Raw genomic sequence first — 15,216 nt, forward strand, 5'->3', positions numbered from 1 at the left:
TGGTAGAGAACTGCTTCTCTGTAACATCCATCCTTGACAAGATGATGGTCAAATTAATCGATCAAATGTTTTGTCTTGTCTTCCAGCAGTGTGAGTGTATTTAAGATCAAGGTTGAAATCAGTCATTTATTATTGTCTGCCAACCCTTATTATTGCTTATTGCCAATGACATGCCTATATAGAAAAATTAAGGTGTGAGTTTTGACATAAGAAAGAGTTTGTTCTGGCTTACATATCTCCAGAACGACGGCAGTAGCAATGAAGACACAAGCATGTCTAGCTTAAGTAAGGGCCAGAAACCAGGCCAAGTCCCTAGGGAGTTTTTGTGCTGGATGCTGCACCTAAAACATGAATTTGTTGTATTGTCAAAGGCTGCAGTGTGTAGTGTAGAGATAACACAGAAGTTAAAGTAGCTCATGTAAATAAAACTTCCAGTGCTGTACAGACTTCTACAGTTAGAAATGAAAGCTTTGCATCCTTCACAGAGCGCTGTGCTGCCCCCACTGCGTAAGTCTTTCTGTGATACGATTATATCTTCGTTTTGCAGTGTAGGGGTACCATAAGGGCTGGCAGGAGGGTGGGGCACTTGCCATGAACAGGTAGAAGTATTCATCACATTGTAAAATTCTGAAATTGCTCTTCATTATCTCATTCTTTCCTGCTGCTGCTTGTGTTAGGACTTCAACCTGCAAAAGCACTTAGTCCTAAATCAGTTTTAAGCTGAAGACGCTGAAAGACAAAATGCACTGACAACAAAAGCAAGATCACTGTTGTTGTTTTGTGGTGGGGTTTTTTTTGTTTGTTTGTTTGGTTTGGTTTGGTTTAGGGGTTTTTTTAAATGTCTATATGTCTATAGGCTTGCACTCACTAGGAAAATGATTATGATTCTTTTCCTGCTGGTGTTCCAGAATAGTCATGGAAACCCACGGGAACCCTTTCTGTCCTGTTGCTTATCGAGCAGTCTTTGAAACAACTGAAATAATGCTGTTTTCTAAAACCTGAAGGACTAAAAAGGCCTACATGGCTTCAACTTGAACTCCCAGTGGTACCTAAATGTTTAAGATGTCTAAGAAGAGTACAGATACATCTAAAAAGTGGAAGCCTGTGACAAGACTGTGCTTACCCTCAGGAGTAGCAATCACATTTAGAGGAGGTGTGGAAAATAAAAATTTAGAGCTCCATCTAACAGCTATCAAATAACTCATATTGCAGCATCAACAGCTAACAAACATATACCACTAAGAGGTGTTAGAACTGCACGTCCACATGCCTTGCATCGCCTTTGTGCTTATTTTCCTGTAGGGGCTTATCATCTGAAGGATGAGGAGTGGAGAGAAGCTACGTATGTAGCTACAGTTTTAGAATTATTGCAGTCTAGCTTTCTTGTCACACTCCTTAGGGGTAGAAGATGAGTTGTAAATGAGATCGGGCTATCTATGCCTTATGTAAATCTCAGGAAGTTAAGTAGTGAATCAAACTAATGTTGTCCTTAACTTGAATATGTTTATCTCATAATTAACAGGAGTTCAGATATGACTGCTCAGGAAGAAGAAAGTGTTTTCTTGTAGGATGTGTAGAAAATGTGTTAAGATTCCATAATTTAGTTGTGAGCAAACATGTTCTTTTTAACAAATGAAAGTAAATCAAATACTTTCACAAAGTTAAGAAGTCTAACAACAACTTCTACAACAGTCCACGTTTCATGACTGATTAAATCAGAATAAGTTTTGAGATTGCCTGGAAAACTGCCATGCTATTTCCATCATACTTAAAAGATGATAGCTAACAAGTGAAAATATGTCACCAGCTGTGGTAAGCAGAAGATGACATGCAGAGTGTGCAAGTGCATTTACTAGTGATTTTTTTTACTTTTCTGATAACAAATGCAAGGAAGTCTTTTACTTGTGTGTTTTTACATATAAAACATGTATGCTTTCTGTAATAGCCCTTTTCCCCCCTTTTCTTTTTCCAGAGTCAAGATGACAGATTTGCTTTCACTGCTGAATGGTATGACCCAAATGCTTCACTCTTTCGGCGTTATGAACTTCTGTATTATCCAAAAGATGGATCGGTTGAAATGGTAAGAATAAAAGAAAAAAATCTGTTGTCATAAGTGTAATATCCAATTAAATAGTTTGTAAAATGGCAATCCACTGCCTATACCTATTAATTTTCCAGGTAAGGAAAATATAATTTAAGACGTATCTTGCTCTGTTTCTAAAACTAAAAGAAAAGCAAAGATACAAGTTCACAGTGAAGCATGTGGAACAGTTTCCACGTTTATGATTTTTTTTTTTTTTTCCTTAAAGCTTGCTTTGGTATGGAGACATTTATTTTCACAAATCTGTTTTCATTCAATCTCTACTTGAGTTTCAGAATTGAAACTCAGCAACACTGACCTGCTGCTTGAGAAACATAAATTGAAGCTGGGGAATAAGCTTCAGCAGGAATTCCAGAAGTATCTGAAGAGTAAAATGTAAAAGAGTCTTTTCAAAGTAGAGGAAATGGTAAATTGCTCTTAATTTGGTTTTAATGAAAGGAAGGTTTCAGACAGTGGGATCTAAATTTTTCCATCAGTGATGCTTGCACAGACCTTTCTGACTTGTGGTTCATACAACTAATCCCCATTGTTTATTGATAGCAGGTTAAAACAAGCATTTTGCAGTAGCAGGCATATATATAAAAATGTAATATGTACTGTAAAGATAATCCTAATAAACCAACCAATGCTTTGTGCTTCCTTTTAGGAATGGGTGAATGGTTTGGACTAGTCTTTTCTGATTTTTAATGAAGACCTAAGGGTCTGAGAATAGCCTAGATTTGGATATTCACAGATATAAGTAATTTCATTATAAAATTTTAGTTTTCCTGCTATAAATATCAAGTGCAGAAATAAGAAAGCTAGTGGAATCTGCCTTTTCTTACCCAAACTACTGCTCACTGAAACCATGGTACCCACCTGTGTGGGGAGACGTACTTTGCACTTTTTACTGATAGTCTCTTTAAACAAACTCTATCATGATGTTGTCCCTTTTGAGTTAGTTCTTTGTATGATGTCTGTGTGTGCACGATTGTCAAAATGTGAGGATTTTTTTTATTTTTTATTTCCCACAGACAGTTTAGCTAATCAGTCAGGAGCCGTAATAATCTTCCTACACAACCATGTGTAGGCTGGCAAAATTGTTGTTCATTTCACCTAGATGTCTCAAAACCAAGAACTTTCAAGGTGTTCTTGAGCTTCTTAATGCATTCAGCATCAAATACCTATGGCTTGGTAGACTTGCATTTTGCTAGTGTGCTCTTAGGTTAAGATAGTATGGTGTGTACACAGTCACGAGTGTATATGGACTGTGTGTGATCAGGACAGGAGTTAAAAAAGAAAAAATGCATGTAACATTTCTATAGAAAGAATATCTCAAAATCACTTTTGGGGGTGCGTTTGTGAACAGAGATTAAATTTAGAATTCTCTTCTGGATTTTTTTTTTTTTTTATATTTCTGCAGAATTTGGTGATTCTTTCTTTTCTTTCTTTATTACTGCCTAATTCTGCATCTTTTGGTATCTTCCTGAGGAGATGACAGCCCGCTCTTACCTCTGACATATCTGGGGAGAAGGGAGGTAAAGGATATGAGCCAGCTTCTCCCTGCTTATGAGAAAGATGTTTCACCCCCTTTCCCACCTCCCTGACAATAGCTCTCCTTTATCATACACCTCAGCTGAGGGTGGAGCAGAGCTGTTGAAGGCTTGTGTTATGTGAAGTCCTCAGCTTTCCTTTCCTTTCTCAGCCCTTTATGTCTTGGTTCCTGTGAAGAAAAATGACAGTGGGAATAATGAGACAAGTTTCCAGCTTGCTTTGCAGCTGGTAGAAGACAGCATAGGTTTTTGTCCAAGGACAGCAAGCAGCTTTTATGATCAAATCATCTCTTGACAAAGAGATGCCCCATCCTCTGAATTTTCCATAGTTAATATCTCTCATGGGGAATTCTTAAAGCCTGAACAACTTTTCTCTCTACAGGAGATTTCCTAAAAAGAGAGAAGAAATCTTTAAAAAGGACAGATTCTTAGCAGAGAACTATTTTGTTTTGGGTAATTTACTTCTACATGTACATGGGCAGGAGGGGAACAGTCTAAACAGTCTTACATTTCTTCTGCTGTGGCTTATCAGTTGCTTTATAAAAAGGTCTATTAAACAGATCCCAAATTCCACTCTAAAGAAGAATTCTTTAACACAGGTAGATGCCTTCCCTCCACCTTTATCTTCTGCTTGAGAAGAGAGAAACAGCTCGGGGTGCCTTTCTAGCAACTGTTAGTGAAATAACCAAGGAAATGTTCAGATTTTTAGTCAAGATAATGAAGAATTTGAATATGGTCAAGACAGTTAATAGGCTTCCTGGCAAAGTCCAGGAAAAAACAAGTAGCTGAATTCAAGGGATTTCTTTTTCAGCATGTTGTCATTTCATTCCCTACTGCACTTGAATAGAGGACACTTAGTAGGAGCATGTATGAGGGGCTAAAGACATTTCAAGAGGGAAAGATTCTTCCTTATAATCCTGCCTCAGCAGAAGGAAGTATCAAAATAATTTATATACTCTGATCTGCAAAATTTTGGCTATTCTGGAAAAACTTACAATTCTTCTAGCCTTCTAACAGGAGAGAAATGTGTTCACACATTTCAGAACATGGAGGAGTATGTAATTTTGCTCTTAACTTTTTTTTCCTCCAAAATTTGTGGCAATGATTTCTCTTTCTTTTAATGCTATTCTAGTCTATATACCATTGCAATGGAAGACAGTACATGTAATTCAAGACAGAGAAGGGCAAGTTTGGCCTGAGGAGGACAAAACTCTTCCCTTCATAGGATTCCACTTCCCCAGGAAACTGAAGGCATCCGTAATATCTACATGCAGAGAAGAAACTGTTTAGCAGGTTGCCTTTTGTGCTTTGCTAGCCCACCCAGAAAACTACACATTAACGTCTTGCTTCTTGCTTGGAATGATGATATATAGCTGAATTGTCTGGACAGGCTTTTGAGCTTGCATCTCTAGGCAGTGAGAACCTCTCAACCTAGTGTTGCAATCATCCATCCGTCTCTAATCCTGAGTGTTATGCAGTCAAATAAAGCACAGTATCACTGGAACGATGCCCTGAAGAGGAGACCTGCCACAGTGTGTATCTTGATCGTTCCTGGTGTGAGCCATTGGTCTGTGAAACAGCATAGATCTGCCAGGGGGAACTCTCAGTGAGACTGGGCAGAGGTATCCACTAGGCACCTGAACCATTTATCACAGTTTGAATTAGCACAAGCAAATGATAAGATAAAAAATGCAAAGATAGCTGTCAGCCTGAGACTATTTAAATGGAATAAATTTGTAATTGTGGTTTAGTCTTCTAAGCTTTCCTGGTACACCTGTAAATTCAAAGGGTTAGGAATTAAATCAATTTAGTGATCAGATTCAATCCCACAGTACTATGGAAATTTCTGAAAGTAGAGTAAAAATTATGTTGAGTTTGCCCACATTTTAAATCTCTTGCTATGGTAGATTTTAATCTTCTTTTCTCTGCAGTATGATGTGAAGAACCATCGCACCTTTCTGAAGCGCACCAAATATGAGAGCTTACACCTTGAGGATTTATTTGTGGGCAACAAAATTACTGTTTTTTCCCGTCATCTATCCTTAGTGGACTATGGGGATCAATATACAGCCCGCAAGCTGGGGAGCCGCAAAGAGAGGTAAGAATGCACATTTTTTTGAAATCTTCCTTTGTGGTTGGGGTTTCAAAGTAGTTGTTCTTTGCTGGAAATGGGGTAAGTTTTCTGTACTATGGGGAGAGGAGGAGATAGCTACAAGTCTGCGTGCAGTTTGAAGTGATCTGGCATACTCATAGCTGGAGAGAAGCGAAGTGGCCCCTGCTTGTGGGCAAACCCATGACTGCCATTGTTACCTGATAAATCTTCAAGGCCAGCTTCTCTGTGGTGTCAGCTGCTGCCTCCTCTAGGTCTCTTGGGAGAGAAGAGGGGGAGGAGGAAAACAGGGGGTCCTGTTCAACTTTTTAACTCCCCCGGGGCAGGCAGCAGTATGATTCTTGTGATTTGTGGATTCTCTCAGGGCAGAATTGATATGGTAACCCTGATGTGTGCTGGCCTGGAATCTTGTGAAACTAGCACCTGTCTCTCTGGGATCTGTGCAGAAGCCTAGTGCCTTACCAATCAGATCTACTCTGTGTTAGTAGTAGTAACTGAAAACAGTAGGAACAGGAGTGAGAGAGGCCCATTCCCATTCTCCATTGCTTTTCCCACTATGGAGGATGTTTTCTGAGAATTTTTTCAGCATCTCCTAAACTCTGTGTGCATGAGGACAGGAAGAATAGAGTGAGAATGTCAATGAAACCTATCGGCTTGTTTGTTAAGACAAATTTCATTTATAATGGATGAAGATAAGACTCATCATCTCTTTTTGGTTGAAAGACTTGCTTTGGAAAAGACTTTAAGAGCCCATCCAAGAACAAAAATATCAGGAGAGACTTAATAAAATGACAATACGATTAGTTTACATGGATTTTAAATCTGGTTTGACTGCAGTGCAGGTAATCTCTGAATTTGCAAATTAATAAATTTTGATAATTTGCTCCAGCTTTTTTTGAAAAGAACACAGAATATTTTCTTAGGTATGATGTTCCAGTGAGCCCTATTTGCCTACATTCTTGCTTCCTCCTGCTAACTGGGCTTATTTTGAACTCTTTTTGGAGAGTTGTACATAACCAGACATACAGGAAGAGTTGCAAGTTTTAACACACATCTTTGTCTTAACCTCACAAAAACATTGCCGTGGAAATTACTGTCATAATACATTTCCAGAAGGAGTTCTCCTGGTAATTTTTCTCCAAGTTGGGGTTGGGCATGGTGGAAGAGTAGCAAAGGAGGTGGAGAGCATCAGAGGACGGCTTCTGTATATGTGGCTACTCTCTCTGTTCCTCAGTGGAGCCTTGGGTAGATTACATCTGTCTTGTTTATGGTTTTTATATCAATGTAACTTTTTATAGTTGTGTATCTCCTGCTCTGCCTAAACTAGCATAAGCCCTGGTGCTGATGCAGTTATACCAAGAAAAGGCAGCGTGTGATAAAATGACATTTTCTTCTTGTAAGGGAAGTTGCCGTCTATACAGCAACACTATAGTTATGTCAATGAAGTGGTCCTGGGAGGGGGTGAATTTCTGTCTGCTCTACAAAAGGAAGGAAGGGAATTTATGACATGTCAGCAGTTTGGAAAACATTTTAGGAATGTTGGCTGAAAGATAACATAGATATGCAAGTGGTGTTACATATTCAGAATAGCCCAAAGGAACATAGTGAAAGGTGTCTTAAACAGGCAAGGGGTCTTAAATCCAGTTTCTTCACAGAAGCTTTCACTGGGTAAACAGAGTCATATTAACTGGGTAAACAGGGTCATATTAAAAGAGTCCTTGGGCAAAACAGTTGCATATGAGGTATTTGTCTTTTTGGCCCGTTCCTAGCAGGTTTTACAGCAGTTATTAGTTAAATAGATGTAGTAAGATTTCTGCAATACGTGATAATTCCTAAATAATCTGTAGTTGGAATTCTATTAATAATTTTAAGGATGTTGTATGAGGCAGAATGTTTCCCCATCTTGCCTTTGTGCTGTACAGGATTATCAGCAGTTTAGTTTGACTTTGGAAATATGTTCTTTGGTCACTGAATATGTATGCAGACAGGCTCAGCAAAGGCCTTTGAGGGGGACTGAAGAATGTATATAAAAAATCTTGAATGTTTTGAATTAGGGACCTTTGTTTTTGTCCGTAAAGCAAGTGAATGCAATTCTAGGTACGTGAGGTACAAAATACGTGTGTAAAAAGAGGCTAGACTTGCTCAGGCCCTTTCTAGAATTAGGCTAAAATTATTAAGACAGTTCTATGGAGTTTCAATTTCTACACCTACTTTTCTTAAGTCTTGGGTCAGTTTTTAAATACAGCCATATTTGAGTGGTGTTCTTCCCTGCTCCCCTCCCAGTGTATCATAAGGAAACCATCACAAACAGTGACTAAAATGGGTAAGTAAGCATGTGCTTACTTACAGTGTACCACATAAGGAATCACTGGCGTGGGACAGGGATTTCTGTTTCTGTAGTCTTTCACTTGTGATCCTGGGTGGTTGTAACCTGAGGTAAACATTTGTCTGCCTAGTGCGTCCTGTCTAACTAGACAAAAATTAGAGTCAGTTAATGTCACTGGTTTTGAAAATGGTGTTAGAAAGCTTGTGTCTCAACCAGAAGTATTTGAATTCTTTTTTGATTGAGATATGTTATTCTTAGGCTTCTAGTCATTGACATAATCAGTGTTTCTTCCCCTACAAAACATAAGCTACTGTACATGCAACAGTCCTATTATTAGAAATAAGTAGATCTCAAAAGCATAGTCACAGCATGCTTTGTGCACCATTCCTTTGATCAGTTCCCATCTTCTATTGTTTCAGTAGTCATTGCAGTACTGTTGTACAGTCCCTCTGAAAATGTAAGCAAATGAGCTTAATTTTCATTCTTTCTCCTTTGTTCCCAGACATAAAACTGTTTCAGACTGTACTTTGCAGACTGCATCATGTCAAACCACAAGAAATATATTCCCAATTAAAACTAAAAATAGGGCACATGAATCAAAATCTGATCTCAGAAACAGTCTTCAGCATCCTGAATTATACTTTTCTTATCCTGCATACCTCTGAGAAGCTCACACTGAAATGTTAAAGTTTATATATCAGTGTTAGGGAAAAGATGTTGTAAGAGTTGCTCATTGCAGTTTTTATTAATGTCTTCTAGGTAAATGGCTTCATAATGCAATATTTCATTACATATTGGTAGGAATTACAGTTTTACTAGAAAGGTTGAAATTAGAAAAGTAAGGGACAATTTATTTCTAGCATTAGCAGTCTGTCTCAGATAGCCTGTGTAATAACATAGATTCAAAAAAGTATTCCTCAAGGAAATGCAAACGGCACTGGAGATCTCGTTCCAGTGGTTTGATCCTTACTGTTTGTGGTAAACAACAGAGTTGAGAACCTCTTATGCCAGGATGCAGGTCATGCATTGTGTGTCTGGGTGGGTACAAGTCATCGGTCAAGCATGCAGCTGCTCCCCCTCATGTGCCTCGATGCACGTGGCACACCCTGTCATGTGATAAATAAATAATACCATGAAATGAGGTGGAGCTGTGAAATCCTTGGAGAAGAGGGGAACAGGCTACAGGCCGTAGGCTGCATGGAGTATGCTGGCGAACTGTGTTGAATGTTGGCCAGAGGTCAGCCTTTCCTGATCTGAAGATAGGGCTAAACCAACTTTAGTTTGCACTGCAATGGACTCAAGCATAGGCTTGGTTGACTACTCTCATGCAGTTTCTGGCTACACCTTTAGTTCATCAGTCTTTTTGTGTCATATTTCCCAAAGGATCTGGGCCTAAGCTGGTCCATATATACAAGCTTCCTGATGCTTGAGAAAATCTCTCTTTGTTTCTGAGCTCTGAAGGTCATCTATGTCTATCCCTTAATTTCAGATGAAATGTCACGTACGTTCAGATCTTCCTCTTTACATTTCCCCGTCCTAACACCTCCCTTCCTTTAGATTTGCTGTGAAATTGGTAGTCTGTCTGTTCCCAAAGCATCTGTCAATCTGCGATCACTTAAGGTTCAAAGTAAATGTAGTGGAAGTTCATCCATCTCCTGTAACCTCAGAATATTTGCCCTGGCTAGAATATATTGCTGCTAACCTAAAGGCTGCTTTCCATGCTATGCTGGTATATAAAAAGAGAAATTTGCAATTATTTGCCTTTCACTTAGGGAAGTACTGCAATTAAAAAAAAAAAAAATCTATCTTGGGTAGCCTTCATTATTGGAAACAGTGTAAAAGATGGAAAGAGCTCTTTAGGATTGTTAGAGACGTGGAGTTTCTGAGATGCGGGGTTGAATAAATCTGTTGATTTGTAAGCTGAGCACATTTGAAGCTGACTCACCTCAAGATGAATGCAAATAGAAAATGCCATTTTACAGACCTTCTTTTTGTGCTTGTTATTTTTAATTAATAATATGTTTAGTGCTGATGATGTACTTGGTGCTATGCAAAGCACACTAATAAAACAGTCCTGGCCTTGGGGATGTACAGTATAAAAAGATAATTATCGAGAAGACAGGATGTACTTGGAAACAAAGATGTGGGGGAGAGTGTAGAGATTTTTTGGGTTGGTCTCCCTTAGAATGTAGCTGTCAGTCAGTATAAGAGACGTAATACCTCCTCTGCCAACCTTTTATTGTGTCTATTAACAGTGTCAGCTATTTGGCATGCAAATTGTATACCATGAAGTGTTTGTACTGTACCAAGCACAATAGGACCTTCTTCTCACTGAGGCCTTCAAATATTTTAAAAGTAATAATAAAACAATCATTTCACATTGAGTTTTATGGAAGAGGCACATGTTTAAGTAGTATTTTAAATAGAGAATTTTAACAGCTTCATTTTTATGTACGTAATGATTAACATTAGGAAAAAAGTGAGCTGAGCAAGTGTAGGGAGACATTAACAAATCAGTTGTATTCTAACCCAGAGCCATGAGTGAGGAGCTGTAGAGATACACACTAGCTAAGGAAGAAGTGGTCAAATTGTTTGCTCTGAGAGTGAAGGGAGAAGCCAGTAAATAATGACTGCTGGTGGAACACTGTGGGCCAACTTGGGTTAGAAAGCTGAGGAAATTGTAATGTGCAAAGCTCGTTCTTATCAGAATAATGCCTTGCACAGGCATTCAAGAACAGCATAGAAATTGATGAGACACTGGGACTAGGATGTTTGACTGTGGCAGAATTTCTCTTTGATGTGATGTTTTTTTGTGTGAATGTGAACTCAACATGCACACCAAATGCTGTAAGGAAAGTAGTGTTGGCTGTATCTCTCTACTCTTTTTTTTTTTTTTCCCCCCCCAGAACGCTGGCTTTGATTAAACCTGATGCAATGCCCAAGATTGGAGAATTAATTGATATCATTACAAATGCAGGATTTACAATAACTAAGGCTAAAATGATGGTGCTTTCAAGGTAAGGAATTTTTAAGGTTAGCTCTATTGTATCTAAATATTATTTTTGCAGTTAAGGACGTTCTCTGAAGCTATCCTGTGTTGTTCCACACATCGAATTCATTCCAGTGAGTAATAGAGGGAAGACTCATCAGTTTCATAATCATGTAGGTTTCTGAAAGCATGTAGAGAATTAAGCTAAGTATTAAAAAGTTCTGTTCAAATGAGTATGGGTGATTAAATATGTAATGCCTCTGTATGAATCCAAGGTGATTACCATAGCTTTAGCAATTCGGCAGTGTTTACTACTGAGATGTCTTTATGTCCTCACCTCATGGCTTCCTGATACAAACCATATTGCTGATTATAACAGCGTTGTCTTTAAAGTAGTTGGTTGGTTTGCTCTCAGTAAATCCGTTGTCTTAATTTGTGCTCTCAGAACCCAAACTTGTTTGCTTTTTAATGACGAGGTCCCAGGCAAAGCAAGTGATCTTCTGATGTTGTTGCAGGGTTGAACAGATTTTACTCATGCATCTTCCTAATCACCCCCCAACCTTCACTGTTCTCCACTTATCTCATTGAGCCACAAGATTTAAAAAAAGGCATGCTGCAGAGGAAACAAAACATAATTAATTTACCCTAGAAGACTTCCCCGAAGTTACTGCACTATTTCTCCATTGCTGCTTTGCCAAACCTGTTCATATACAACGTGTCTTTGAAAAGAAAAGCTATCTGTCTTACATAATACCACTTTCATGTGTTCTTATGGTTTCTGTGTGAGGTCAGGAACAATTTTCCCCTACCTCAAAACCTTTTTGGCTTTCTGAAATACTGATAAAACAACTATGTGACTTTCTCCTCTTGTCTCTGCATTCACCTGCTGCAATGTTTGATGATACTGGCCCCAGATCCTCCCTCAAACAACTGCAGTTTGTGAGTTCAATCAGGTTTCTAATGTTGATTCACAATTCACAGTCTCTTTCAAGCCAGCTTTTTTTGGCTTGCTCTCTTGCAATCTGAGAGATTTGATTCTAAAGTGTTGTGTTGGGTGGTTCTTTATTTCAGTGTCTGTCTGAGAACTTGAACTGTTGAGCCAAGTCATGTGCTTTAGACTTAACTCATACTGAAGGGAAGAAACTTTAAGACTTGACCTTTTATTGCCTATTGCTATATAAAAATTTCTGCTTGTCTTGTGCTTATTAATAATTATTTTCAATTATACAAGATTGGGCTGTGATACTGGATATATTTAAAATAATGTTTTCAGTATTTGTGGTTTCTCTGCGTACTATATACTCTGTTTCTTGGGACTGTGCCATTTTAAAATGATAGAACTATGGCTTTGCCAAAGTCTTGTACCCTTAGATCTCCGCAGGCATGCTTGTTCAAACCAGCATCATCATCTACTGCTTTCTTTAAAGGGATTATTACTGACATTAGTCTGGCAATCACTGTTAAGTAGATTCATGCTTTCTGTAAAAATCGTAGCCAAGATATGAAAGTGAGGGCAGGCACCTGCTTTGATAGGTCAGCTCTCTAGTCTCTTCATTTAATCATATGTCAATTCAGTCTATTATTCCCAAATGAACACTGTTTTCCATTCTTTAAAAGCAGAGAACTAATGAGAGGTGAAATGAAAAAGGAACTGTTATATAGCACAGCTGCAGTTTCGTATTTATTGCAATAGGAATTCTTAACTGAGTAGTAGAGCTCAATTTGTTTCTGAAATACATCCCTCAAATATTTCTTTGCATTCAGAAATGATAATACTTAATCTGTTTGCATACCTTTTTCATATTTGCTTTCCAAAATTATTTGGTGAATTAGTTTCAGAAGAGGATTTTCTGGTGAAATAGTGAATTGTAAGCAAAAACTTTAGGCTGTTTGCAGAGTGTAGGTTTGAAGCTTGAGATTGCAAGAGTTCCTGTGACTAGCATAATTTTTAAATCATGTTACTGCCTTAGTTATGAAATGGAAGGAAAGCATATTAGCTGTATGGTCAATCAAAATCTTTTGAATTTTGAATGGCTCATACTTACACTGAACTGAAAGCAACAAACCAGGAATTATTCAGTTCCAATGAGCAGGTGGTCATTTTGATAAAAAAGCTGGAGAAAGCTGTGACTGTTCAAATATTTGTCAGGGTTAGGAAAATTAAATTCTTCTTAGGTTCTTCTTGAGGTTATTTCTTTCCTCTGGCAATATTGGGCTTAAGTCTGGACTGGAAATGGGAGAGAGATGTGAAAAGTTCCATTGCAGATGACAGAATCGTGCCTTTGTTCATACTTGGAATCTGTTACTTGAAAAACATGCAGGTCATTTCTTTTAGTAAAGAGCACGGCTTGAAGTGAGCAAAATCATGGAGAGCAGAAAAAATCAGAAGATAATTTGTGGTTTTCAGGGGGATTTATATATATGTGTGTGTGTATATATATATCTGTATCTATACATCTGTATCTGTGTCTTTTTACTCTTCCAGAAAAGAAGCAGCTGATTTCTACGTAGACCATCAATCAAAACCTTTTTATAAGTAGGTATATCAATTTCACCTTGACATGTATTAAGCTTTTTTATTGAACGCACAGGATTCATTTACAATATTTGGTACTGCAGGACCATGGGAAAATCAGAACGTGTCTTAGTTGAGTGGAGCCCTTTGCAAAGTATGCACCTTGTTCATCTTCCTCCAGGGACAGATCCTTATTTCAGCTATTCAGGGTTTAACTCACACTCTTTACAGCCTGATGATATCAGGAGAATGTCTTTGGTCTCTCAGAAGTGAAAATGCTCCTAGCAAGGCGAAACTTCAAAGCCAAGAGAAGGAGCATCTTCAGGATCAGGGTGGAGCTTGCAGGTAATGAGAATTTTGGGGAAACGCTTAACTGTGAGAATTGATTTGGTAGCAAGTACCCCAAATCATAGGTAACTGAAAGAATAGTGCATGGGCAGTTATTTACTGTACTGTTACCCTTAGACAAAATGTCAAACTTCCACAACACTAGACTGCTCCACCTAACATGAAAAACCTTAGTCTTTCCATAACTGACCAGATTGATGCTTGTGACCCATAGATTGTGTCGTTTCTACTTTGCCTGAAAGTGCCAACAAACAACTTTCTTTTCCTCCCTCTGGATTTGGCAGTCTGCCTCTTTTAGGAAGAGGATGCAGCTCTGCCTTGTGTTTTTCAGCCATGTTGGAACCTGAGTTTGCACTGACTTGGTCATAAGACCTGGTTTCAGTACTGTCATGAAGTGCTTGAGTATTAGGATCTGCCAGCTGCTCTCCTGCAACAGCAACTGATTTATTGTGGGTCCAAACGCAAGCCCTTCATAGAGACGTGGCCCCAGGCTATGTCTGACCATGTTGGAGATCAGAGGAAGATTTAGAATTGCCTTTTCTTTGCTGAGTTAGCCTGCTTGAATATGGTGATAAATAAGCAAGAATTTTGCCTGTAGTGTTATTTCACAGATGTCTGTCTACCCTAATGGTAATTAGCTGAGGAACTGTAGCCTTTGTCCACTGTGATGTGCCTGTCTCCCATCCTACAGTCCTATTGGCTACATCTTCTGTATAGGATTTTTCTCTAAATTAGAAACAAATAGTTATAAAGCATTACAAATCAAATGGAACAAGAATATTCAAGGCAGTGAAATGCAAAATCTCTGACTCATTTATATTTAGCATTGTATTACTTGTCTTTAAATTCAGATTTAGTTTGCAAGTTCACTAGTCAATGTAAGTCTAGTGAATAGTAGGGAAAAATAGCAATTTGACTTGTTTGGAAAAGAATGTTTTTCGTATTAAAGAATTTAATTTTTAAAATGTATTTAATATTCAGGATTAGTCTGCACAGTAAGCAGTGCTGTAGAAATTGCTTTTTTTCTTGGCTGTATGTATGTGTAAGCCATTTAACTGTATCCTAAACAAGCAGTCTCTGACCAAAAGAACCTGGGTTCCAATAGCTTTTCCCTGTGTGATTTCTTTATGTTTATGTAACTTTTTATAGTTTTAATATTGTTCCTTTAGCAAAGAACTAGTAGGATTTCTCTTCTCTTCTTGCCCACTGAGCATTGCATAAATGATCATTAGGAAGCAGGTGGTTGGAGAAGCATACACATCCACAATTATAATTGTGTAAAGCTCTTTTTTTAA

At 38.2% G+C, this 15,216-nt stretch overlaps 1 protein-coding gene across 1 annotated transcript in view; it reads left to right on the forward strand.

Annotated features, from left to right (window-relative positions):
- The first annotated feature begins 1,797 nt into the window (after positions 1 to 1,797).
- NME7 (NME/NM23 family member 7) overlaps positions 1,798 to 15,216 on the forward strand; it is a 75,010-nt gene continuing 61,591 nt past the window's right edge. The window contains exons 1-5 of the mRNA XM_009289801.1: positions 1,798 to 1,812; positions 1,973 to 2,080; positions 5,565 to 5,731; positions 10,976 to 11,086; positions 13,544 to 13,594. Coding sequence (XP_009288076.1) covers positions 1,798 to 1,812; positions 1,973 to 2,080; positions 5,565 to 5,731; positions 10,976 to 11,086; positions 13,544 to 13,594 — 452 coding nt within the window. The remainder of the gene's footprint in view (positions 1,813 to 1,972; positions 2,081 to 5,564; positions 5,732 to 10,975; positions 11,087 to 13,543; positions 13,595 to 15,216) is intronic.

This window comes from Aptenodytes forsteri, unplaced genomic scaffold (assembly GCF_000699145.1).
Source record: "Aptenodytes forsteri isolate BGI_AS27 unplaced genomic scaffold, ASM69914v1 Scaffold61, whole genome shotgun sequence".
NCBI lineage: Eukaryota > Metazoa > Chordata > Aves > Sphenisciformes > Spheniscidae > Aptenodytes > Aptenodytes forsteri.